The following is a 26,783-nucleotide window of genomic DNA, read 5'->3' as shown; positions in this document are numbered from 1 at the left end:
ACAAGAGCTGCAATATCACTGCCAAAATAAAAAAAGTCTATAAAGGAATACAATTTAACGTTAAGTGCTCTAGGGTTTTTTATTTTCATTTTGTTATTTTTTTTTTTATTAAAATGCAGAAGTGTATACATGTAGCCACATGCATGTTTCACAACTGAGAGATGGGTTTACACGTTTAAGAACAGCGGGCTCTGAGATCTCTGGGAAAAAGCTGGATTCGGAGCTTTCTAGTTTCACGCCACCATTGGAGGTTTATTAGTTGAAGAGAAAAGTTAAAGTCGCAGTGATGCCTGATGTGCTGCGACGCGGCCACAATATTGGAGGAATGCGCTTGTGTCGCTCGCAGGGGGTGGAGTTAAAAAGTGAACGAGTGCTGCCTACCAAACAGAGAGAGGAGGAGAGAGAAGAGAGACGGGTGTGCAGGCTGCTCACCGTAAACGATGGTTGTCGGAAAGAGTCTTGAAAGCCTGATGAAACTGGCTGCTTGAACTGTTTGCAGCAGAGTCCAGAGCTCAGTGAGATCTCGGATCCTTGGAAGGACAGGGAAGCAGCTGCAGCAGCACGCAGATAAGAAGAAGAACACTTTCAAAGAAGAGGACTTGCTTAATATTTATTATTTACATTTTTTTAAAAAAATAATTGATTCTTCTTCAGTTATTCCCCCTTTTTTTCTTTCTGCGCATCGGACTGTTGTTTGCCAGAGGAACACCGAAGCTCCTGCTTGGACCCTTACTGGCCTGCCACACTCCAGTGGCGGTCCCAGAAGCAGCAGTTCCCGGTGAGAAGGGAGCAAGGAGGACCCGCTCAAACGGACCATAAACCCTTTTATTTGAAGCCCCGGATTCTGTTGGGGAGGGAGGGAGGAGGAGGTTCGCAGTGTCTGCTTTAAGCTTGATGGGGGTTGCTCCATCACCTCACATCACTATACTTTTGCAACAGCTATTAACTAACATCAGGTATAGTCTTTAAACCCATTGTATGCATGTATGCATGAAGCTTTTTGTTCTCCTCCTCTGTTAGGCATTTGCTGGGATGTTTGAGTCGCGTTGTTTGGTGGGGTGAAGGGGACCAAGAGAGTGGCCGGAGAGATCGAAGGGACCGAGGCTGGGAGAGGAGCTGAGAGCATGGCTCTGGCAGCGCTGTCTCTCTGGGTGCTAACGAGTCTCACCTGGGTGAGCGTGCTCCAGGTGTCAGCCAACAGGCATTCAGTTTACTGGAACAGCTCCAACATACAGTAAGACCCTGTCTCTTCTTGTGTTTAACAGTTTGTGTGTGTGTGTGTGTGTGTGTGTGGGCACTGTGCAATTTGATGTCCTCATTCATTTTCAGGGAAAATTCATGTCCTGGTAGGCTGTTAGAATCATATCACACTTCTGATTCATTCATGGCCTGACGATGTTGCGACTCTCCCTTTAGTGTGTTACCGCGATTATAGCTGTCCTCTCTGTATCCTTTCTGTATCCATTGTAATTGATGAAATACATTATATAAACCCACTGAAATTATTTAGGAAGGCCCTTCTCTGGTAACGCTATCTGAGCTGGAACTGCTGTGAGTCTCCAACTGTGCAGTCAAGGTGCCTTCAAATCATCTTTTTAACACCGTCTGTTGAACAACTGGTGAGACATGCTCAGTTTCTCTCCCTCGCTCCACCACCAATCTCTGCCTGTAATAGTTTACTCCATTACTTCCCTCTTATTCTTGCACCTCTCCTCATTCACGGTGGAGGACCAGAGAGAAAAGGAAGAGAATCACATGTGATTCTTCTGCCTTGGGTCGCCTCTCGCTGTCTTACTGTCTTCTCCTCTATCTGGTTCAATTAGGAGCACTTCTTCATCCTGACCCCATTGTGTTGAAGCTGTGTCACTATTCAATCTCTCCTTCCAACTCCCTCACCAACTTGCTCTCTTCTTCCATCCCTTCCTAACCCCCTTTCTTGTTTACACACAGTCCGTTGGCCTTTTTGTTATCCTCCTAATCCTTCTCTCCTCACTCCTATCTTTGAAAAAGCTCCCCCTACCCCCTTCTCTTTTCCTTTTTAAATACTGTCCTCATGAGTCCACAGTTCTGCCACTGGATTCTTAAGAATGTAGCATCAGCTTGCACAAACACACTGCAGGATTAGCTGTCTTGGCACACACAGTGAAATCCTGAATGTATCTGTACATTAATGGTTGACTAATTAAATTTCTAGGCAATTTTTCTTGCATCTTAGATGTATTTGCCAGCAAAAACGCAAATGTGACATGTAATATTAGCAGAGTTTTAAAATGTAGCCTGTGTGTAGCAGTAGTCACCCTCTATGTTCACTGGATAACACAATAATCAGCACAGATTAAATAAGCAAAGGCGCATGCCACAAATCTACACTTTTCATTCTCCATCCTGCAGTGAATTCTGTTTTTTGTAAACTTTCAGTTGGATGCAAGGTTTCACTCAGAAGATCTCAATTTGTGTTACTTACCTCGTCAACGGAATTTACTGCACCCTCATGAGGGGCATTCAGATAAATAGTGACTCCGTCTTATGGTCGTTCTTATTGAAGGCGTAAACAATATATACAAGCGTAAAAAATCTGCTGCTGTGTGTGCATAGGGAGGGTGAATGATTTTGTCTGCAAGCAATAACTCTAGGCCAATGACTTTAGCTTACAGCAAGAGATAAATCTATTAGAAGTAATGGAATTTGTGGCTCATAAAAAGAATTGCTTTAAGTATGGATAAAGTAATAGAAGTAAGGTTTTCGCTTGTGATAGGATACAGGAACAAGTGTTTGTTTATTTCATGCATGGACTGTTTCTACTAATGGATTTTAGCTAAAATTTTTGCAGCTCTATGTGGAGGGCTCTCATTTTCAATTTCTATTTTTCCCACTGTATAGTGTTTTGATAATATATGCTAATAAAATTCTACTTTAGCTTTTTTTCATCGGAGACTAAGTTGATTTTCATAAAATGTGGAAAAAATGCTCAGAGGCATAAAAGGAAGTTGTGAACCTCTGACCTTCACACAGTCAGCTAGACGTAACATGAACAGCGTTAACCTTGGTAAAGTGTTCACCTGATTAAGCCGTTTGTTAGCTCATTTTTCGCTGTGCATTCAGAGCGCGCAGATGTTTCATTTGAGGGAAAACAGAGAGACAACTATTGCAGTTAGATGCAGCTTAACCTTTAACCTGACTATCTAGGTGCTCAGAGCAGAGCCCACCAGTCATCCCTCCTCTCTCCGCCTGTCCACTATCAATACAGTTTTCATCCCAGAGGCAGAATTAGAGTCTTGGTGTGTGTGTCTTTTATAAAAAGACTGTAGTTAATTAAAGAACACTCTGATCTCGGTGGACCTGGCTCATCCCTGATCTCCCATCGCTGCCTCTTCTCTTTTTCTCACTACACACATACACAATGACAATGTCCTAACAGTGAGTGAGGATAACTTTTTCCAATTCAGCCTACTTTTAAAATTAGCAGACAAAGGGGCCATGGGCCGTGCCACATAAAAGACAGATAAACTACAAGAAAACATGTGTAATCTACTCTTTCATACACCACAAGCCATTTTTCACAAACACAGATCCCATTTCCAGCATTATATTAATCTCTGCACTCACAACATTTACAGGCTGGTGTGCCTCTAGCTATTGGCGGTCAGCCTCCATGGAGTTTCTCTAACTTGCAGTGTAGTGCGGAGGTTTAGAAGGCCAATAATAAGCTGTACTATAGCTGTCAGTTTGAGTGGTAAACACATTGTAAAGCCTCAGGACCTTGCAGTTTCTCAACCAGCTACTGACCATGAGCCACTCATCAACCACTAGAGACAGGCTGAGACTGCTACAGAGGATTAAAAACTTCGCACAAACATGGCCATGCATTTCAAATGTGCACACGTCAGCATGTGCATACACATAAACATACACAAATCTTTGCTACAACTTCTGCAATATGGAGAAAGTGAGTATGGAAAATGAAAGAATGAATAAGTAAGGGTGGGTAATTTTCCTCATTAATGTCCTGCACAAAGATTGCCGCCACCGCCTATGAGTCACTGATATCCCTGCACGGACATGAATGTGTGTAATAGTGTGTGTGTTTGCATGTGTGAGACCTAGAGTATGTGTGTGTTTGGACTGTTACAGATGTCTCTGCTCACTGATGGGTGACCGAAACAAAAACAAATCCATCAGTCCGTTAAATCACACATTATCTTCCCCCACCTGGCAATTAACCACCACTGTGAGTGTGAGTGGTGTGTACACCGGTGTACGCGTGTGTATACATGTGTATGAGTGTAATTTAATAACACAGCAGTTAACTTGATTTGCATAATAGATATCTGGTGATATCTCTTAATTTATCAATTGTATATTTTGCAAGCAATCAGGTTGCAGCTAAACAAGCACAGCTCTAGGCATCGTGTTTGTGAGCGTTTGTGTGTGTGTGTGTGTGTGTGTGTATATTCGTCCATGACGGCGTCACCTCAGCGCAGGTCACAGAAACGAAGCCAGCTGTCGCAAGCAGGATTTGCTCCTCATAATACTGCACATGCATATGCGTGGTAAGTGATACTGAGGTGGAGCTTGTTTTATATTCATGTAGCTTGTCAGTGTGCATAGAGACACGTCACGCAAGGCGGGAGAGAAATAATGCAAGTAAAATGGATACTGTGGGACTAGTGGGAGAAGAGAGGATATCCAGAAGAATACAGATGGATTTCGTTTTGAATTATAATAGAGCAGAGGGAGGTGGGTCAACATAATAGCGATAATAATGCTCGGCCAGTGCCCTGATCCACACACTGAGTTCTCCCACACAGCATTGTAACTCAGACACACAGACAGCAGGCCAATCATCAATCCCTTTGACAGCAACACAAAACTATCTATCTCCCAGACCCACTTATGACAACAATATTTACATTCATGAATATCTGCATCAAGAGAGTTCTACTAACAAACACAAAACATTGGTCCCGCCTGCATGTTTACGCTTGCATGTGTGTGTCTACCAACATGCATGAAACAAAGCCTCACACACACACACACTCACTTATAATTATGATCAGATTATTCATTAGTAACAAATAATAAGGCCATGTGGTGTACGGGTGAATGGAGTCTGGTTGTGGGTGTGAAAGTGTGTGTATGGCGTAGACACTTTCACACACTGCAGTGTCATTAATTAGGAGCAGTAGGAAACACCTGTGTGATGGATGACTACTGTTTGCATTGTCAGATCCAGTGCCGTTGGCTCGCCCATGCTGTGATGCTCTCTTTAAGTTAATTCACTTTTCTTTGATTGGACAGGTATTGTTGGGTAGTTAGACGTGTGGAAAAGGAGTAGCAGAAATGAATTATCTTATTGTTTTCTGTCTTTTCCTTCTGTTTGAGCTGGATTTTAGGGGTGTGCTTCTGTTTGTCTTTTTTTCTAAAGCGATAAGGGAACAAACTCTGGGAGGTTGTGTTTTGAGAGCTGTGTGGGCTAATGTCAAATCGACTTGGACTCAATCTTTCCAGTACTTGAAAACATGTTTCCTTGCTTTGAGATGTCGTTTTTCTTCACCTCACTCCCACTTTCATAATGTTTCTCTTTCTTTCTCTCCTCTTATACACTTTCAGAAATTGACCAAAGCTATTTCTCATGTATCAACCTCAAAACACGCCTTCTTGCAGATGTTGTGAATTTACATTCACCCATAAAAATAAAACACACATTGATCTCGATACAAAGACGAGCCTGAAGTATTGAGCCCACCCTGTTCTCTTTCATCTCGATTCGGTCTGTCATTTCCTCAAATGGTCTCTCGCTTACATGATCGTCTAATCGGAGGCATTGCTGTGAAAATGGAGTATTGATGTTGAAGAAATCGTGCTGGCTCGGTCTTGAGTCAAATGCTAACTAGTCACTGTAATGGTTTGGATCCAAAGAGCGCATGGTTCTTAGGGATTTTAAACATGTAATTCTACTAAGACCAAACTTAGATGAGAGGCACTGTGAATTGAGAGGTTCGGATCAAGCCTGACAGGAAGCAGGAATCTATTGCCTGGCCTTAGATTGGTATGAATTTAAGTGACTGCTTAGATCCCATGTTGGTGGTCTAGTAGTTAACACAGAGACTATGCTGACTGTATTTTTACCACCTCTCAGAGACTTTGGTAGAAACTGACAGGACTAGAAACACTCCTGCTTTGGAAAATCTTTTTTTTTTTTTTTAATTAAAATTTCATCAGAGAAAATATAACCCTAATAAGCACATACATTTCGGGACAATTTAGTTTTTAAAGCCAAATTAGTGATGATTGGGTTTCAGGAGTTTTGCTGTGAAGTCAGCATAAATACAACTGTGGACTGATCATCTTGATGCAGCTAGAAAAACTCAAATTTCCAGATATGAAAGCACCACTGCATGCTGCTGGCTGAGATTTATTTTTGGTAGTCAACTTCAAAAAAGCTGTCGGTTTAGCTTGGTGGGCTGCAGTCAGTGTCAAAAATAAATGCTAAACAAGTGTTGCTTTCATACAGATGTTTAGTTCTACATGTTATAAATGTAAAGATGCATACATTTTTTTCTCAGTCACATAAATTTAGTTTGTGGGAAATATTGACTTTTTTTTTTTTTTTCGCAATCTAAGGTCCCTCTAAAGATCAACGCACATATTAATGATGTAGGTGCTGGTGAGGTTATGACATGTGTGTAAAACATCTGGGATAATCTGTCTGTGTCAAAGCTCCAACCACTCATGATACTAATAAATCCTAGAGAGACACTTTCTTTGTTGGTTTTAATGAATCCTTTTAAATGGAGATGTACGTCTCAAACAAAATCAATATTAAATCATTTGGATAACGGAAAGCAGTCAGCACAGAAAACTGGCATTTCTGTATGTCTGATCTGAATTTAATATGACTACATCTGCTGCATGTTTGCGCAGAAAGCAGCTCCAACGCTCCAATAAATCCTGAGAAAACAAGTTGACTTTCCTTGGTTATAAATGCTGACATCTGTTTTATTTCTTTTTTCTTTTGTTTTTCCTCCTTCCTTTTTCAAATCACCTTTCTGTATCTAGTTAGAACTGATTCCTAATCAGAGAGCTCTAAATATGATTCCAGATGTGGTTTTTATGTGCAGCCTCCCAGAATATGTGTGGTTTCCTCGTTTTCTGCCGCTTTCCAACCACATGTCAACCGTTAAAGTGGAAAGTCTAAATTACTCAAAGGTGTCTCTGAGAATGTGAGTGATTGCTTTTCTTGCTGTGTTAGGGCAACTGTGTACTCTTTCAGAAGGGCTGTCTAGGCAGGATGAAGGTGATTAAACGCTATTCTCAGGTGTTGTCTCTGATGCTCAATCATGTAACTTTTCAAAATCATCAGTCCTACAGCTGCAGGTGTGGACAGATGTGAAAATGTGAATGTGTCCTTTCTGTTTCCATCAACAGTCCACAATCACTGCTACGCTGCACTGAAATATATTTGTAGAAGAGACAGCGAAGACTCTTTTTTTTTTATTAATATTTTACCTACACTTCATTTTTCAGAATAAAAAAAGCTGTGCTTCCATATGCTGAACAAATATGAAGCAACATTTTTAAATGCCACATTACTGAAATTGTATACAAAGCTCATTATCTGTTCATGTAATCTGTCATATGAGTCAGAAGTTCACTTTGACAGAACTTACCCATAAAATGTGTTCCCATCTCCCCTTAATTTGAATCAACTAATTTTCAAAAAGGTCAACAATTACCTCAAGCATGTGAAAACAGCACAAACTTGAATGCTTTCTATTAATCTTTTCTGTTGTGCATCTTCAGTGAACATTACAAATGCAGATATTGACTCTGCATCAACAGAAAAATAATATTTAAATCAGCAAACGAGCAAGTAGATAATTATTTATCTCATTTATGTTCATGTATTATTTACTTCAGGGATGTATATGTAGTTGAATAAATGGCAGACTTGATATAGCTTAGGAGGCAAGTGCTTTTGGGTAAGTTAATTGTCCAACTCACCCACCAGTGATATGGATACACATCTTAGACCAATGTGGCATATTAGCTCATAGCAGACAATTTTTAAAATGAATTGATCTGTTCTTACCATCACACGTCGTAGATCATTGTGTTGCACTGGTCTATGAGACGTGGGGGGGTTATCTCAGGACACTGTATATACAAGCACTGGCCAGGGATGAATGAGAACCTCACAGATTAAATAAAGAAGATAAAGAGACACTAAACTGATTTTTTAAAGGAAATTTTGATCTCTGTCTTCATTGGATCTTTATGCTATATCCTCAAAAATCAATAAGAGGAGCTGTGTCACAGTCTTGCAGTGTTGTAAGATAATATGATGCCTTCTGAGGAGCTCGAAATGTTGTTTTTATGCAGCCAAGTTACTGAATGACCATCTTCTCTCATAATCTGTATATTTTAGGCAATGCATGGGGCAAAACAAGAATTTATCTTCCCACCCATGTATTAATTTTGAATAAACTGTCCACAGAGAACAGATCACACAGCTGCAAGGCTGCACACAAACACACTCAAACACGATCAGAAGCACACACGATGTTGATATTAACATTATTCTATGAGCCGATGCCTAAGCTCCAGGAGTGTAATCAGGTGCTAATAACAAGGCTGTGATGTTTACAAGCTGTTTCAAAGAGCTTTATGTATCAGTGTGTATATGTGGTGTGTGTGAGCATTCTCTATGTGATGTCTACTCTATTCCCCCGCCAACACTCTTGGGGCCTTGTGGGGGGGGGGTACTAATAATGGTTGTCAGTGCTTGCACAGACACACAAATGCATGCACACACCAGATGCTCATGGTGTGTTTGTGACGTGGCTAATGATAGCAGTGTAGCGGCAGTCTGAGGCCATATGCTGAGCCTGATCACAACAGAGCAGAGTGGTGTAGCGTTAATAAACTCTACCGACACGACAATTAGTAATCTTCCACAAAAAGATGATGCAGCCCCACATGAAGATGCAGCTGTTTTCTTTAAACTTGGAGAAGCAGGATTAAACTGTGGCCAACCAGAGGACAGAGGAGCTGCATGAAGGAGAGCTGCTGCCTTTACAGGGAATCTGTCTATTGTGCCTGCTCACTAGAAGAAATCATGCTTATCAAACATCAACCCTGAACTGTTAGCATTTGTTTAGAATTTTGAAGGTTGTTTCTGAGCTGGTTTTCATAAGAAATAATTATTCTGAGAGTTGAGTGGTAAGTTTGAAAGTTTGATATGGCAGCCAAAAGGGAAAAGATACAAGACAGGTTCCTCACATCTCCAAACTGCACAGAATTATGCTTATTCCATCCACAGAGAGAGCGCAGCAGAGAGGGAGCGAATCTTTAATTGAGGTTTTATCCATTTAAGCTGTCACTAAGAGGCCAACTCTGAAACCTTTTAACCACTCTCTACTCGGTAATGACACAAATCAGAGAGGAAATGTGTTTGTGTCTGAGCTTTGGTTCAAATGTGTGCGTGTGTGTGTTCCTGTGTGTTAACATTCGCAAAGCGGGAGGGTAATTATGCGGAAATTGGGAAATGGCTAAGTGAATTATGACCTTGTTTCAGCAGAAGGTTTTAATCAGTCCCCGCCAGGCCAGAGAGGGAGGCAGAAATGTTCGCTGTACCAGCACTCTGCCACTGATGGCCACAGCAAGCATTCAGTAAAACTGACACTTGGCCGGCCTGATGTGTCAGTGGAAACCAGTCAGTCATCCAGCTGCTCACAGTCAAATCTGAAAACCACGAGTGGAAAATTTATGTTTGATGATGAGATTAAAGTTTTATTCCTTAGTACATGTCTGGGTGCGAAAGCTATGTTGTTTAATTTTTCAGTTTCATGCCATTTCCTTTGACAAGTAAACAGTCTTTTATTGGCACTTGCATTAGATTAGATAATATGATGGAATTTGTGAAAATACATTTTTACATGAAAATAAAAATAAAAATAATAATAATAAAAACATTCAGTTTGCAATGATGCAAAATAAAAACAAACTACAAAACGTAGAATTTTTCAAAATACTGGAAACAGAGTTATTGCTGTTGATGACGTACTTAAGTTATCATTTATTGCAATTGTTGCTGATTCATTTTCAGACTAATTGATTATTTTTTTTATGTCATATCTGCTGCTTTTTTATGAGATGCACCTGTTAAACATATAGGTAGAATAAAAAAGAAATAGAAATAGCCCAACCTTTTCATAAGGTTGTGTGTAATTTAATGTTCACTTACACTGAATATTTTATTTTAATCCAATATGTGACATCTTTCTAAGAACAATCCTGTCTTTAAGTATGACCTTGTGTTTAAACCCACTGACTCGCGTATTGCTTGTTTTTTAGTAAAGTGGAGAGGTCTGACTAAGTTAACAAAGAGATGGCCTCCAATGGGTAAAGTAGAAAATGAATGAAGCTTTCCTCACTTCCAGCTGTTTGTGTGCTTTAAAGTACTCGGATTCTCTGACAACTTTGAGTTTAACAAAATTGATTAATCGTGTTGTTCAGATGTCTGTGGGTTCAGCAGCTCAGCTGTGTGTCCGAATGAGAGCGTGTGTTGCTTCTGGCCTGGATGTCTGTTTCTGCCAAAGCTGGATCAATATAGCACCTACAGACACTGCACTTCTCTCCTGAATGTTTCAGCCTGTTCCTTTTCCCTCTTGCTGTGTATCTGCTGCTCAGCCTTCCCCGTTTGTTCTCAGTCTCTCCTGTTGGCCCAAAATCAGCATCCCTTCCTCTGTTTTGTCTCATTGTCCTCATCTGTCCTAACAAGTCTGTCTTCAGGTGAGACAATGATCTCTCACTGTGAATGTGTGAATGTGTGCATGTGTATATGTTTTCTGACTGCTTCACTTGTGTTTGAATCTTCAACAGTAAAAAAAATCAATTAAGATTTAAATCAAGTTAAATTAAATTAATCCAATTTCAATTCATAAAACTCAGAGATTTTTTTTATATGTTTCCTTTTCTGGTGACAACAGTGACTCTACTCTCAAGTGGCTTACTGATGCTGTATGCACAACTGAGGGGTTAACTGTGTTGCTTCCGTCCAAAATCAGCTTCCCCTGCAGAGATAATGCCAAATTTCTAATATAGTGCTTGTAATAATTTTGTTTCTGGACACCTGATGACAAAAAATCCAAATATAAGACTGGAAAACCACCAGAAACTTAATGAATAATATGGATAAATCGTTTATCGTGGATTACGTTCCTAGCTGTGACAAGGTAACTATATGCCGAAAAGTCCACTTCTTTCGCCAAGATGATGCAAAGTTTTTTTTCATTCACCACCGGATTCACCTGTAAACTATTTAGCAGCTTATTACCTCGCACATTAGCAGCTAACACTAACACCGTGTGAGCTTTGCCATGTTCAATGAACACAAAATGTTTTGAAATAAACAGTAAGTGACTTCACCATGCATGGACATACTCTGAAATAAATCCGATAATGGACTGGTAAATGTGGACAAGGATCTTTCAAATATCATATTTCAGAAGTTAAAGTAGACACATCATATCAGATTATTTCAGTTATCTGAGAATGTCTTTAATATTCAAGAAAAATTATTTTGTTACATAAATGTTTTTAACTAAATACAATTATTATTACATTATGATGGAGTTCAACACAGGGCTGCATGGTGGTGTGGTGGTTAGCACCGCTGCCTCACAGCAAGAAGGCGGCTGGTTCGAGGGCGGGTGGCCTTTCTGTGTGGAGTTTGCATGTTCTTCCCGTGTATGCGTGGGTTCTCTCCGGGTACTCCGGCTTCTTCCCACTGTCCAAAAACATGCATGTTAGGTTTCTTGGTCCCTCTAAATTCTCCCCTGAGGTAAGTGCATGTGTGAATGGTTGTTTCTTTCTATGTTAGCCCTGCAATGGACTGGTGACCTGTCCAGGGTGTGTCCTGCCTCTCACCTTTTAAAATGCTGGGATTCCCTACGACCCATAATGGAAAAAGGGTTACAGAGAATGAATGAATGAATAAAGCCCTTCACAGATTTTTAAGGGTTTTGTGTGGGTTTGTGAATACAGTTTGGTTTCACAAAAATTCGTCATAATCAAATTAGCATTCAAATGAAGTGCAAAAAACCAAATAAAATAAACTGTTCCTCTGTTTAACAATGTTGTCTGTTAAAATCACCATGTAAATAAATTCTATGTTCTGGTGTTATGCTTCTTGCTCCATATGTCATCTAGTTTCTTGGCCATCAGTATTTTGTATTTATTACTATAGAAAATACCAAAAAGATTAAAAAACCAAAAAAAAAAAAGGTTGATGACTGACCCCTCATGCAAATTTTCAGTGCAAATTTTGCATCCAATGACAAAATATTAGAAATCCATTTCTTTCTAATCCATGGGTTTGTGAACTCTTGTTTCTAGGCCTCGGGTTTGGTATTCACTCATCACCACTTTGGTCTTTTGAAAGCTAAGATGAATTGATGTGTCTTTGAGGCCAGATAAAGATTTATGTATTCAATGAATGTACGTTAAGATGACGGAGTGACTCAAGATATGATCACCACAGTGTCTGTGTGCCAGTTAATGACAAAAGCTGACAGATTTTTAGAGTCTATAGATGTTTTGGAGCCAAGACATTTTTCACTTTCATGCACCTCTTCCTCCGTTGTTCCATATTTGATACAACATGTCTAAGACTAAAGTGCTGATTTAAGAAAAGTTTGCTTGTATAAAAACACGTGCAAACTTGATGGCACATGCAAAAACATGTTGCAATTGATTTACTAACTGGGCACACCGAGGATTGCGTCTGTTAAATGGACAAAATAATGCGTGCAAATGATTTAGCCTTGATAAATATGCAATATGGGTGTCTCTGTCAGAAAGCGCTTAATATTGGGAGGGTGCAGATGCGAATAGATCCATTTTAACCTTTATATGATCAAAATGCCTTGAGCTGAAAGTTTTATTTCATCAATAAAAACAACTGTTATGTCACATACCTTGCTCTGTAATCAGCTCTAGTGCATCATACCTGGTATTCCAGTCGTTTGCTCCTCGTAGTGAGTTGTACCAGTTGCTAAATATTGGTCAGGCATCTCCTGCGCCAGCCCCCACTTGTATTATTTGCAGAGGTTTTATTATATTTAATTGTTTTGGAACTTTGCCTTATATCTTGTCACCTCCTCTTAACCCCATCTGGTGTTCCTGGGGTTTTGCCACCTGCATTCATTGTTTAGCAATATTTTTATTACTGGAAGGTTGCAATCGCAAATTTTATATTGTGTTTGCAACCTTCCTGCTCTGCTTCTAAACTCTCCATGACAAAATCATAACTCGCGATAAATCCTCATTTGAATGCTGCGGTTTGCACCTCATCAATTGCGCCAACATTCGTAGTTTATTGCCTGCAAATCATAAACAAACAACACATGCAATCTATTTGCTTGTGCATGCAATTTTACACTCTTTATCAGGGATCTTAGTAAATCCGGCCCTTAGTCTTTGATTTCAGCAGAGGCGATGCAGACAGTTGCAGTGTCTGGTCAGATGATTGCGCTGACCACACAAAAGAGACCAGACATTTAGATAGTGCCTTTTCAGGGAACATGCAAATATGGAGAGGCAAAAAGCAATTATAGCTCGCTCTTTCGTGTAAATTAAAAATATATAGGTTTATGAACAGAACAGGGCATTTAAAACAAATGTCACCTTTGGCTGGGGGACATTTTATATGGCAAAGGTTATGCACTTACACTTGTGCTTTTGTGCCTTTTAACCTTGCCTTGGTTCTACAAAGTGCTATACAAGTTTGTGTGAATGTCTCCCATTCACAAAAGCACTCATGCGTTATCTCATAGTTGTACATAGTTCACTTTATTTGCAGCGTGTAGCTGCCCTAAGATACTTCCAAATATGGATGTGCTGGGGATCAAACACCCAAACTTCCAGTTGGAGGATAATCACTATCTGCTGAGCCCTGACCACTCAGCGGCCATCAATTACTTTGTTACTGAACTTAATTAGGCATTTAAAATAACATACAGCATTAATAACAACAGATTAGTTGGAGCTTTAAATTGTGTTGAATTAGCAATGGGTGCACCATTCCTCTGTTGTATTTCATAGGATAAAAGACTATTTTTTGATTGGCTGGACTCACAAAACCCTATTTTAAGGCCTTACTTCAGGCTATAGGAAGCTATTGGGAACAGATGAATTATTGAGAAATGTTCCTTTAATGAGTGTCATGATTTGCAGCCTTAAAAAGTGTAATTTTATGGTAGTCATATTTTGTCTTGTATGATCAAAGTGTAAGACGCTTCCAGTGTTCATGATATTTCAATGCAATGAGGGTACATTTGTCTCTTCATCTCTGTAGTGTGCAGAACTTTGTATTCATTATAACCTGAAAAACCATCTATAGCCCCATTAACCATGTGTAAGAGTCTGTTTTTGCTAAAATCTTTAACTAATTCTACTACAGCTACACACATTAAATGCTGACATAAGGCAGATATTGATTTGCCACATCGCCTGCAATGGAAATGATTTCTGTTGACTGTCTGTAGATGTAGTCTGTTCTTCCAGCATATTGTGTGAGGTATGATAGGTGTACTGTCAGTGCGAGTGAATGCATAATTTCATGAATAATATCCTCATGTTTTTGACCTTTACCATGCAATTTAGGTTTTCCTTTACATTCACTTGCATTTACGTGATGTGTGTACGTGTGTGGACTGAACCGAGTTGGTGTTAGCCACTGGAGAGATTTAAAATAATGACGGATGAGAGTTAGCAGTGCTGGCTGGGCTCGGTGCTAACACCCACGCTGTCTGTAAGCTCTACGTTCTGCTACTGTGCTTTGAGGTAGGGGAATGTGCCATTGCTGCTGTAGTAAGACTGCACATGAATGAGTGTTTACTATCTTTTTCAGGCAAGTCTTCCGTCCAGTTCTACTATCTTGCTTTTAATGAAAATATAAAGTCCAGGACAGCTGCTGGAGGTGAATACACTGTCTTTATTTCACTGGTACGATAGGGAGAGAGAAAGAGAGTAGTGGAAGGGGGTGCGGACGGTGTGTGTGGAGGATGTGGGGGTTGCAGGGTGGTTGTAATGAATGTACTGCAGTTAAAAAGAATTCTGTGTCACTTCCCGGGAGAATGAGAAATAAAGGTGGTGGAGGGGAAGAGGGAGATGTGGGAGGAGATGTAGTGAAATAGGATGTGTTATGTTGATGGAGCAGAGTTCTTCACAGCCAGGCAAACTCTCCTCCCATTCCACAATGTGCATATATGAGTGTGTTTGTCTGTGTGTGAGTATTTCTGTGGTGTGGAAGGAAAGCGAGTAAGAAAGCATGCGACTGCCCCACAGCCTGCAAGCACGCCACCCACACACCCACATGTATTAGACCCATACATATGCATAATTCTCACTTTCCTCCTCCATTTACCTCCATTTCCATTCTCCCCTTAGTTTTCTTATCACCATACATGAACACAGCCTTTAACTAACACACACATACACACATATGTGGAGGAAACTCATTTCACAGGGACAATCTTTGTCATTACCTCCCACAGATTCCTCAAGGGAGTACATTGTTATTTTCTGCCAGCCACGATCAAATAAAATAGAGCAAAGAGAGAATACACTCCTCTACACACAAAAGTATAGAAAAACTCACACCATACGGTCCTATTTGCTAAATTGTGTGAATAAAACAGAATGATGCCAGCCATCCACCCACTCGCTGTGTTGTAAATTGCTACCCATAGTGCAGTTTCCCTAACTTTGTGCTGAAGAGTAAAGCTTGTGTGTTGCATCACATGTTGGTATTTTCTTCAGCATGAGTTCAGACAATCAAAACAAGTCTACATGCCATCCTCAGTCTGGATGCAGAGATTGGAAAAGATAGCCAAGGAGACCAATTTACTCTTGTATCAGCCATATCGACTAGCCTCTTCAAAAGGAGACGGAGAAATCACACAAGATCCGACAGTGGAAAAAATTTTCGATGAAGGGGGAGGGGTGGGTACCAGAGAATAGGGACAGGATGGCCCTGCAGAATAGTCCTGCCAAAGCTGAGGTCAATTGTAATGAAAATGGCTGTTCACATGACCACAATAGTAGCTGAGTGACAGCACTAAAGCAGCATGGAGGAGCTTATCCTGATCACTCAGAACCTTGACTGGGGGAATCACAATGCCCTGGAGATCTGTCCTTTTTGGGCTTGGAGGATCACAGAGCACCCACGGTCCCAAGCCCTGGCCATGAAACGTCTCTGACATTACCATATCAATGCTGCCCTGGCTACTCCGCCAAGGAGCGGGGCAGCAAGTGATAGTGTTTCTGGTAAGCATCGCCCTGCACCTTCACATGGCTATTCAATGGTGTCAGTGCTAAACCAATACTGTGTATGAATGAGAAGAAGTGTAAGCTCACTCATGTAGTGAGAACTTGTGTTTTCAGACCTTTTTTTCTGTCTATATGAGACTCAGTGTTTCTCTTTCAGGCTTTATCTCTGTGTCTTGGCTCTTTTTTTATAACCTCAGCCAAGGCTGAGGTTATGTTTTTGGCAGCATTGGTTTGTCTGTCTGTCTGTTAACAACATAACTCAAAAACTTACAGATGAATTTTGATAAAAATTTCAGCAAATCTCACAAATGGAATAAGGAAAAGTGATTAGATTTTGGTGTTTTGGGGGGTTGGGGGATCTAGATCTTTGCCTGGATCCATGAATTAAAAAATGTGAATTTCTTCAGTAACTTTGAGAGTATTACAGCCATTTGCTTCATCTTGGTATCTATTTCCAGGGTCAAGGATTCTAAATAAGATGTGGCATCTATTCTGATGATGGAAATAGTGATATTAGTGTGAAGTATGCATAAGAGTGTTGGCATTGGATTGGTAACTGGATTGGTAACTTTTGGGGCTTTTCTCAGGTGAGTGACCCTATGGCTTGGTGGAGGTCTGCACACTCTGAATGCTTCTAGTTGTTATTTTTTCACATTTCAACTTGTTTTTAGAAATAAGATAAAAGGAATGAGAGTTGAACTTCCGTATGTTTTTGTTGCTTGAATTGAAGTACATCCACAATATCAAGTATTGAATATTTAATGACCAAAGGTAGATGATATCCATCCACTTTCTTGTTTTCTAACTTGTATGATCATTTTACTAGTAGCAGACGTTGCTGCTGCAACGTTCTCATCAAACACTTTAGTTTGTGTGAAAAGTTTGTTTTTATTTTTCGATGAAAAGGTCGACCTGAAAGGTCCAGGACAGCAGCTAAATGTTGAGATTAACTCTCCAGTTGGTTTCAAGATGTATCATATTAATGGTTGCTTTGGCTCTTTGTGAAATCATCAATAAAATGGTTTAATAAGTCTTTTCTTAGACCTTAAGGTCTTGTGTTACCTTAAGGTATCACAAGCTGGAAAATGATGTCTGTATATAACAAATTGCAGGTTCAAGAGGTTAATCACTGTTCTAAATTTGATTGCCATTACTTAATAAATAAAAGTATGTCTTTCATTATTTATTATAATAACCGCTTGGATAGGGTTTGGACTTGGCTTTTCAAAAGGAACTTCAAGAATCTATTATCTACACTGGCTAAAACAAAGTTATTTAGAGACGTGTCTGTACATATCTTTGTTTATCTATAGCTGTCTATCTAGTTGTTTACATATCTATGTCTAAATGTATATATCACAATTATTATATCCTTATTATACAACACTGGAAAAAAAAAGAGAGACCACTGCTATTTATTCTTAAATCAGCATCTCTGAGTATTACTACCCAAAATTACATTCCTACACAAGCACATTTCATTCTGCTTTATGAGGACAACAAGGCTGCAGTCTTGCAGAGAACAAAAACAACTTTGAACTGAAAAGGATGAACACAAACTCATCATTCAAGAACCATAGGCTGACATCAAGTGATTATCAAACACAGTGGCAAACTGAGACTAGGGGGAAGTGCACGGCAAGAACAGTTGGAAACCGATTCCTACAGCCAAGACTGCAGTCATGCAAAACTCACCTTAATCTGTGAGAAGCAAAGACTTCAGGGTGAGTTTTGGAAAAGACCCCAGGAACTGGACAACAGAAGACTGGTGTAAGGTGATCTTCTGAGTCCAATTTTCAGCTTCACCTAACATCTAGTCGTTTTATGGTTAGATGGAAACCTGGGGAGGCTTACAAGCTACAGTGTCTCGCACTGATTGTTCAGTATAGAAGGAGGATCAGTGATGATCAGCAAGGCTGGAAGCAGACGGATGTGTCATTGTGAAGGATGCACTGATAGAGCCACATACAATATTATCCAAGAAAAACATTTACTTTCTTTTCCTATAGGCCCATTCATGTCCTCTTATGTCCGTAGATAGCGACGTCCGTTCCAAACATTCTTATGCGTCGCTGTCCTCATACTTATAATAATAATAATAATAATACATTTTATTTTAAAAAAGCGCCTTATCAAAGCACCCAAGGACACTGTACAAACATAAGACACTAAAAGTAAGCAAAACATTAAAAGCACAAAACAGAATAAGTGATAGAGGAAGGAAACACTGTGGAAAGATGTATATGGACTTAGGGGGGATAAGACTGTCTGAACAGATGAGTTTTGAGTCTGGATTTGAAGAGAAGGAAGGAGTCCACTGTACGGAGATCAGGAGGGAGGGAATTCCAGAGATGAGGAGCCGAGCGACTAAACGCCCTGCTCCCCATTGTTGCCAGACGTGCCGGGGGAACGGAAAGCTGATGGGTATGGGAGGAACGCAGTGTGCGGGAAGGGGTGTGTGGATGAAGGAGATCAGAGATGTAAGATGGAGCCATGTTATGGAGTGCCTTAAAAGTGATGATCAGTATTTTGTAGATGATCCTTTGTTTGATGGGGAGCCAGTGGAGTTGTTGCAAGATGGGAGTGATATGATGAGCAATGGGGGTCCGAGTGATAACACGTGCGGCAGAGTTTTGGAGGAGCTGCAGCTTCTGGAGGGACTTATTGGGGAGGCCAAAAAGAAGTGAATTGCAGTAGTCAATGCGGGATGTGATCAGGCTGTGAACTAGAATGGCAGTAGTTTGGGAAGTGAGGGAAGGACGGAGACGAGAAATATTACGTAGGTGGAAATAGGCGGACCGGGTGATGTTATTAATGTGAGACTGGAAGGACAATGTGCTGTCGAGGACGACACCCAAGCTCTTAACCTGAGGGGAGGGGAGGACAGTTGAGTTATCAAGAGTAATGAAACATTTATTGGCTTTGGATAGGGTGTGAGGTGTGCCTACCAAGAGGACTTCCGTTTTAGAGCTGTTTAGTTTTAGAAAGTTGGATGAGAACCAAGACTGGATTTCTTCAAGACAGAGGGTGAGGGCGGTTGGCGGGAGCGAGGCAGATGGTTGAGTTGAGAGGTAGAGCTGGGTGTCGTCCGCGTAGCAGTGGAAATTGATATTATATTTACGAAGGATGTGGCCGAGTGGGAGTATGTAGATGATAAAAAGGAGGGGGCCCAGTACGGAACCTTGGGGCACTCCAGCGGAAACGGGGTAGGAAATAGATTTATGAGATTTGAGTTGTATGAACTGTGTTCGATCAGAGAGATATGAAGTAAACCAGGCTATTGGGGTGTGAGTGATGCCAAGAAATGAGAGTCGACTTAGAAGAGTAGCGTGAGAAATGGTATCAAAGGCTGCTGTGAGGTCCAGGAGAATGAGGATGGAAAGCAGTCCAGAGTCGGAAGCCATGAGTAGGTCATCAGAAATTTTGATAAGTGCAGTCTCGGTGCTGTGGAGGGGACGGAAGCCAGATTGAAACTGCTCATAAATATTGTTGGACAGCAGATGATTATGAAGTTGAAAGGCAACAGATTTTTCTAAAATTTTGGAAATGAAGGGGAGATTGGATATGGGACGAAGGTTGATGAAGTTGGTTGGGTCCAGGCCAGGTTTCTTCAGAATGGGCGTGACTGAGGCAGATTTGAGTGAAGATGTTCAGAAGACCAAAGGTGGCGGTCGCGTGGCTGCTTTTGCAGGCAGAGTTACCTGCCCTTGGCAAGCTAGCCAGGGTGGCGCAGTTAGCATCCCGGCGAATGATCGGAGAGCGTCGGCGTGAGGTGAGTAAGGTCGGTATTGAGGACCCGGAGATGTTGTAAAGCTGCTTGCCACGCGATCCACGGTGGACGTACCTCCGGCAGGGCTGGAAGAAGATCTCCGGAGGAATGGGGAGACCAGAAGGAGGCTGGAAAACGTCGACATGGCGTCGGAGCTTCAGAAGTTCAGCAACTGAGTACTGGAACAGTGCGTCAGCTTGGAGTTGGACAAGTGACAGCAGGAGCCAGCCAGCTGCAAACCACAGCAACACACGGAGAATCCACATCATCCTTCTCGGGAGTGAGGCTGGAAAGCCAGGGATCCGCGGGTAAGCTGTAGATCAGTGGGCTGTTTGACAGGTCAGCAGTTTGACAGGTGGGCAGCTGACAATAGAACGCCGTCGCTGTCAAGAGAAAGCGTTGAGGCTACTGGCCAGGTATACAGCAGGTGATGTTTCAATTTTTTGTTTTTCTTTGCCGGTGAGCAGCGGCGACAGCTACGCCAGCGTTCACTCAGACCGGAACCCCGAAATCCCTTCAGTTCAGTACTTCCATGCATGTCTTCCATTACCATGGTTGTTAAGTCAATTCCTCCACTAGTGGGCAGTGCTGAGTTCAGAGTTCACTCTCACGAGCCGACTCCAATTTCAGACACTGTTTGGCAGCGGTAATGCTTCGGTATGAAGCTGTTTCCAACCACCCAACGCCCCCTTAACATTTGCATATATTCTTTCATCAGAAGCTTGCACAATTTCTACAATGCTTGTGTTCATTCTTCTGCTTTTTTGCTCCTTTCCTGATTCTTTTCTCTGGTTTGTTTCTTTCCTTGGCCACACGTCTGCTCAGCACTGCCCCCGCGACTTCTGGTGGTTTTGCTCCGTCTTCTGTGTCAAGCGACAGATAGCTAATCTCTCTGAAAATGGACGAAGTTACGTGCATAACCGATGGAGAAGACGGACAAAACTGTCTGTCTGTGTATCCATCTTCTGCATCAAACATAAGTGGGCCTTAAGACTGTGCTCCCCAACTTAAGCTGGATTTATACTCATGCCGCATCTGCGTATGGTAGGGTTGGTGCAGCTGACACCCTTGAAATGTGCTCTTGCACTTGACCATGTGGTTACGGTTTCTCTTCCACGGTAACCACACAAATTCAGCAAGAAGCTCCAGAAATCCAGAAAAACCTAATCACAAATCGACCAATCCCAAGGGAGTACTTCTACGTAACCCCGCTGTAAGCAGGGACGCATGTCAGGTCTGGAAGAGGTGTGCGTCGAGCCTCCGCGGACCTACGTGAAGCATATAGTGGTGACACCATAACCGACCACATAAGTATAAATCCAGCTTAAGAGGATAACAGCAGGGCAATCCTCCAGGCCACACAGCCAGGGGGAATCAAGGTCTGAGTGGAGGATCATCACATCAGTAGCCTGTCATGGCCAGCTAAATCTCCAGATCTGAACCCTGTTGAAAACCTCTGGAATGACATTAAAAGGAAGATGGATGGTTGCAAACCATTAAACAAAGCTGAGCAGTTTGATTGTTTGCAGAAAGAGTGGCAGAAAGTTACCCAACAGCAATTCTTAGCAGTTTGAGCTGTGGTCTCCTATTTTGTTTTCTGTTTTTTTTTTTCCCCCAAATCTTTCTATTATAGCACAATTATTTTAATAGTTTCAATAACCATAAATGACTTTAAAATTGTTCTTTTAAACCTCAAAATTTGGACTGAACTTAGGCCGGATTCACTATTAAATGTACTCGAGTTAAAAATAGGAAAGTAAATCTGAGGATTTTTGTTAACCTGCTTCTCTCTTTTTTTATTACTATAATCTCTATTTAACAAAGTGAGTGTTATTGAAATCTGTTTTTTTTTGTCTAAGTTTACTGTCCAAAACAACATTTAGAGGTCAACCATACACCATAATTTTAAAATGTTTGAGAACAATTATACAAAACTACTCATCAGCCACTCTCTACAGCAATCAGCTGCTTCTTTCCATGGTCCATAAAGGCTACCTGTAAGGATCAGTCCCTCCTCTGCCTCTGAGTGTAAGTTGCTCAGACTGAATTATAGTCAGATAATGATAGTTTGGACAACAGCACTAAAAACAATCACAGGCACAGTATAGATGAGTCTTTTCACTCCAAAAACAATATCAGAACTTTTTTCATTTTGAGCAACCGTCAAGCAGTGTGCCAAATGTGTCTGCATCAAATTACATGTTTAACTAGTTATTATTGGCAGGTCAGGCTCACAGCTCTATTACATGATTCAGTTAGTTTTGGCTGACAGTATTTGTACATTATTGGTAACAAAAAAACTGTACACACACTAGTTGTAAGCCCATTTTGTAATGACCCAGCCCAAGATTATAACCAAAAATATAGATCCACCACACCTGTGGGATGTTGAATGTCATCCTTTCCTGTGATAATCTATTAAACTAACTAAAGTGTGCATCCTCTTGGTACATATTCACTGAAGGTAACCACGTTACCTCTGCCAATGGGAAAAGAATCAGTTATCCTATTTTGTTATTTGGAAGACCTTCATAATTACTAAAATTTTTATGGAAGGAAATATTTTCTATATAAGAATCCCATCTATATAGAAACTGAGTTTTTCTGTGCTGTTTAGAGATGAGCACCCAGGTTTCACATTATGCCCTATCATCTATCCTCAAATGAGGTTTGCTTCAAATAGAAAATGAGTAAAAGAGCAATGTTGAGCAGGGTCTGCAAAAGTAGAGAGCATTACAGCCTCCCTGTGTTGTGAGGATATTGTATCATGGGGCTCTAGCAGTATATGGCCTTTTATATTGTTAAAATGTCATTAGAGATAATAGTCAGTAAGGATACAAGCCACTAAGTAGTCTTAACTTGATTATTACTCAACATGAAGGAAATGGATGATCTCAAGAAGAAGGGTAGAATTTTAAATTATGCAGAAGAGATGGAAAGTGAGAAAGAGAGATGGGAAGAAAGTAAGGAGAAGATTGATTATAGTTAAGGATGGAAGACTGAAAGAGCATTAAAGAGATGGAGATGAGGAAGACAGGTGAGATATTGGCAGTAAACCTCCTGCTTTGTCATTGGAAATCAGAGCCACAGGACAGAACACTGATTTGCTGTTCTTGTTTTAATCTGTCAATCTACACTTTTTCACTCACACACACACACACACACACACACACACACACACACACACACACACACACACACACACACACACACACACACACACACACACACACACACACACACACGGATAGCCTCTAGTCTGTCACTGAATATCGGCAAGGAGCTGAGAGGTTATCATGCGTTGTCAGGTGCCAGACCGACTCTTGGTAGCAGGTTTGTCATTTGTAATTAGAACGAAAAGGAGATGGGCTTGTTTTTTCCTCACATCTCCCCTGTTCTCTGGCTGAAGGCTGTCTCTGGGTATCGGCAGACGAGTGATGGGGCACACACACACACACACACGTATATTCACTGACACGCACTTGATGGGCCAAGTTTGATTCCATTAAGTGGAGTTTGTCAGTTAGTCAGTGAAGTCATGGGCGGAATGCTGATGGTCAGTCAGTGAATCCCTCACAGCTAAACAGGATCAGAGGCAACTTGTTCAGACACTAACAACACTGAGGGTGACTGAACAGTGGCAGGCCTAACTATGACTATTTTATGTCAGTCACACACACTGCCTATCTGGTGTTGTATGGCCATGTGGTCACGGTCCATGCAGCTCTGAGTTCTGGTCACGGTTAAAAAGGTTTCTTTCTTGAGAAGAGGGGGAGTGTGGTCTTAAGACGAAGAAGGAGTTAGGGGGAGGAGGGCAAAATAAGAAGAGCAGGAGATAATAGGAGAGGGCTAACAGTGGGGGTGGAGGGCTAAAGAAGGAGTGAAAAGGGGAAGATAGATGCAGAAGGTGGGTTCTCTGAGTATGAAAGCCTGCGTGCCTCCTTTCCTGTGCCATTGATGTATTCTAATGCTAAGTGTGTAATGCTGGGCCTCGACTGGTCTCTGGGAGAGGCGAGCCTTTGATACACACAGCCAAGCTCTGGGATGGATCCCTCACATGCCATTCATATGCATATCTTAGTGTGTGTACATGCAGACATGTGCATGTGTGTGTATGTACAAACAGTTATTTAAGTAACTGTTTTTAGCCATTTGTGCCAGTGGTCTAATTTCCATATCAATGTGAGCATGTTTTTGGCTGTTTTGAGCATCACACACGCACTAATCCTAAATTAACCCCTAGAACCATGGTGATGACTAGTGGATGTTTTCACAATTTATTCTCCAATGATTCTGGTTTGGTTGGTTGAATGTTACATGAAGGAACCATGCAGTACAACAGATCACATCTTTTTGTGCAATTAGTCATCTGCAGAGGAAGTTAAAGTGTCATTTTGGTATTGTCATTGTTGTCATTTCGTGATTCAAGAAACCACAAATCTAAATGCTTTTCAAGTTGCCACTTGAAGTTTTCTTAAAGCAGACACATTACAAATATCTAAGATTCCAAATTCACTTGATTAATTTTCCTTAAACAACATAATATTGTGTAAAGGAAGTACAGATGCGGAGGAAGAAATGTGGTCTCATATAAAAGTTCTGATCAGTGAAACGAGGATGTCGAAGTGGTGCCATAGCTGCCAGGATAATCTCTGGTGGAAATGTTAACATTCCGGTGGAAATGATAGAAAGAATATTTGGGTCTGTTTGATTAAAACCACCAGGTATAAATAAATCAGCTGGTTTTGCATGTTACTGTTAATGACCTCATACAGTCCCCCTTGTCCAAATTTTGAATTTGCATCTGTTGGAAGGCAAACAGCCCTGCGATGGACTTTAATGCTATCCGGGGTGTAGCCTGCGTCTTGCTACGTAGCAGCTGGGTTAGGCCCCACACAAACCAGCATTGTAGTAAGCAGGTATAGAAAATGGAACAATGGATCTGAAGAGTAGTAAAACATTTAAGAAAACACCAACCATCTACCTTGATTACATTTGCACACCAAACATCACTAATGTCAACAAAACCCACCTTCTTTCATCCCAATAATTACCACCTGAATTAACTGCAGCTTTTAATAGACAATTGCAGTTTTATTCATGGCACATTCACACCAGCCTTCTGATTCAAATCTTATTTTGTTTGCCTGCTTTTGTTCTTATTTTCGTGTGAATGTGCAATGGAAGTCTTATTGGTATCAAATAAGAAAACTCTGGTTTGCTCACAAATGCCCATTAAAAAAATTGCAGCTCCTCTTCTTCTAGGTTCTTTTTGTGGGTGGCATGCCATCTACACTGTTCAGCACTGCCCCCCATGGTTTCTGTTGGTACTACTCTGTTTGCTCTGTCAGGGTACACATCCGCAAGAGCCCCAAAAATATATAACAGATTACTCATGTAAAAGAAGCAGAAGACAGTCTAAAGGTCTTCTGTATCTGTCTTTAGCATAGAGCAGGTCTACTCAATTTGGGCCTACAAGGGCGCAGTACTGCAGGTTTTCAATGTATTCCTGCTCCAACACACCTTACTCAAATTAAATGGATCCAACAGCCTATGAAGTTCTGTACAATGACTCTATTTTGAGTGTGTGTTGGAGCAGGGATAAATTGAAAACCTGCAGGACTGCAGCTCTCATAGGACCAAACTGAATAGCCCTGGCACAGAGCATAAACAAGTCTTTAGTTTCAAACTAAATTTTGTGTTTACAGTCTTTGTTGGTTTCATGTTTTGCTTTCATTGTAGCCTTCTGCCTATTTCACAATTTATTGAGGATTAAGCACTAAATGGTTTAGCTCAAAATGCAGTCAATATTATTTGTAATTAGTTAGCATTGACAAGTTAAAAAACTGAGGATTGTTATCCATTATTTTTTCAGGGAAGCTTAATGTTAACATTCTTCTTTAGCATTTTCGTTACCAGGATGTATATGTGTGTGCAACAAGGTGTGTGTATGCCCCCATTAGTTCGAGATCGAGCACTGTTGTGTGGTTTCCTTTGTTTGCCATGTGTTCCGGTCCCCAACTGATTATAGCATGAAATTCCTCACACATTGTAGAGCAGTGGAGAGCCTCACATGTGGACAGACACACACAAACAAGCGCACACACTCATTAACAAACCAAAGTAAGAAGTCATAGAGGTCTGTTAATGACTGTCGGGGACAGAAAGGGAGTAGGACTGTCCTGGTGTCAGACTTTGTGACAGATGCTGGTTCTAAAATGCCTTGCTCACAGGTCCATTGTTATGAGGAAAAATAACGATCAGATTCAGAAAGATTGATGCCATTTCTTCTTTCTTTCTCTTTTTTACACCCACCCACACACAAACACTGGGTCTTAATCCCTTTCTGAGCACTCAATAGCCTCCCCCATAAGTGACCTTCTGTCCACTTGAGGACTTCAGCTTGTTTCTCTTCCTCTTTCTTGAGCTTTTTTTTTTCTTACTTCAACCTCTTATTTTTTTCATCTTACTTCACCTCTTCTCACCTGCAGACACCCTGTGCTGCTGTGTACATATCTGTGTGTAGGCTCCATGTGTAAGTGAGCATATATGTGTTTTTGCTACAGATAGAGGGTGGGGGTGTGTAAGAGTCTTCTCTTTTATACTTTTATTGCTACTTTCCTTGCTTCAGAATTTGATTGATGTTGCAAAACAGTAAAACCTGAATATCAGTGCAAGC

At 41.0% G+C, this 26,783-nt stretch overlaps 1 protein-coding gene across 3 annotated transcripts in view; it reads left to right on the top strand.

Moving 5' to 3' along the window:
• Positions 1-279: 279 nt before the first annotated feature.
• The window catches only part of efna3b (ephrin-A3b), a 67,777-nt gene continuing 41,273 nt past the window's right edge, over positions 280-26,783 (top strand). The window contains exons 1-2 of one of the 3 annotated variants that reach the window (XM_041988273.1): positions 280-778; positions 1,021-1,234. In XM_041988273.1, coding sequence (XP_041844207.1) covers positions 1,125-1,234 — 110 coding nt within the window. In that variant the 5' untranslated portion in view covers positions 280-778; positions 1,021-1,124. Of the gene's footprint in view, positions 1,235-26,783 lie in introns of all 3 variants that reach the window. The other 2 variants (XM_041988271.1, XM_041988270.1) reach the window with 2 other exon arrangements.

The sequence above is a fragment of the Melanotaenia boesemani genome, chromosome 6, assembly GCF_017639745.1.
Source record: "Melanotaenia boesemani isolate fMelBoe1 chromosome 6, fMelBoe1.pri, whole genome shotgun sequence".
In the NCBI taxonomy this organism is placed as follows: Eukaryota; Metazoa; Chordata; class Actinopteri; order Atheriniformes; family Melanotaeniidae; genus Melanotaenia; species Melanotaenia boesemani.
This window is presented reverse-complemented; position numbering and strand designations above follow the sequence as displayed.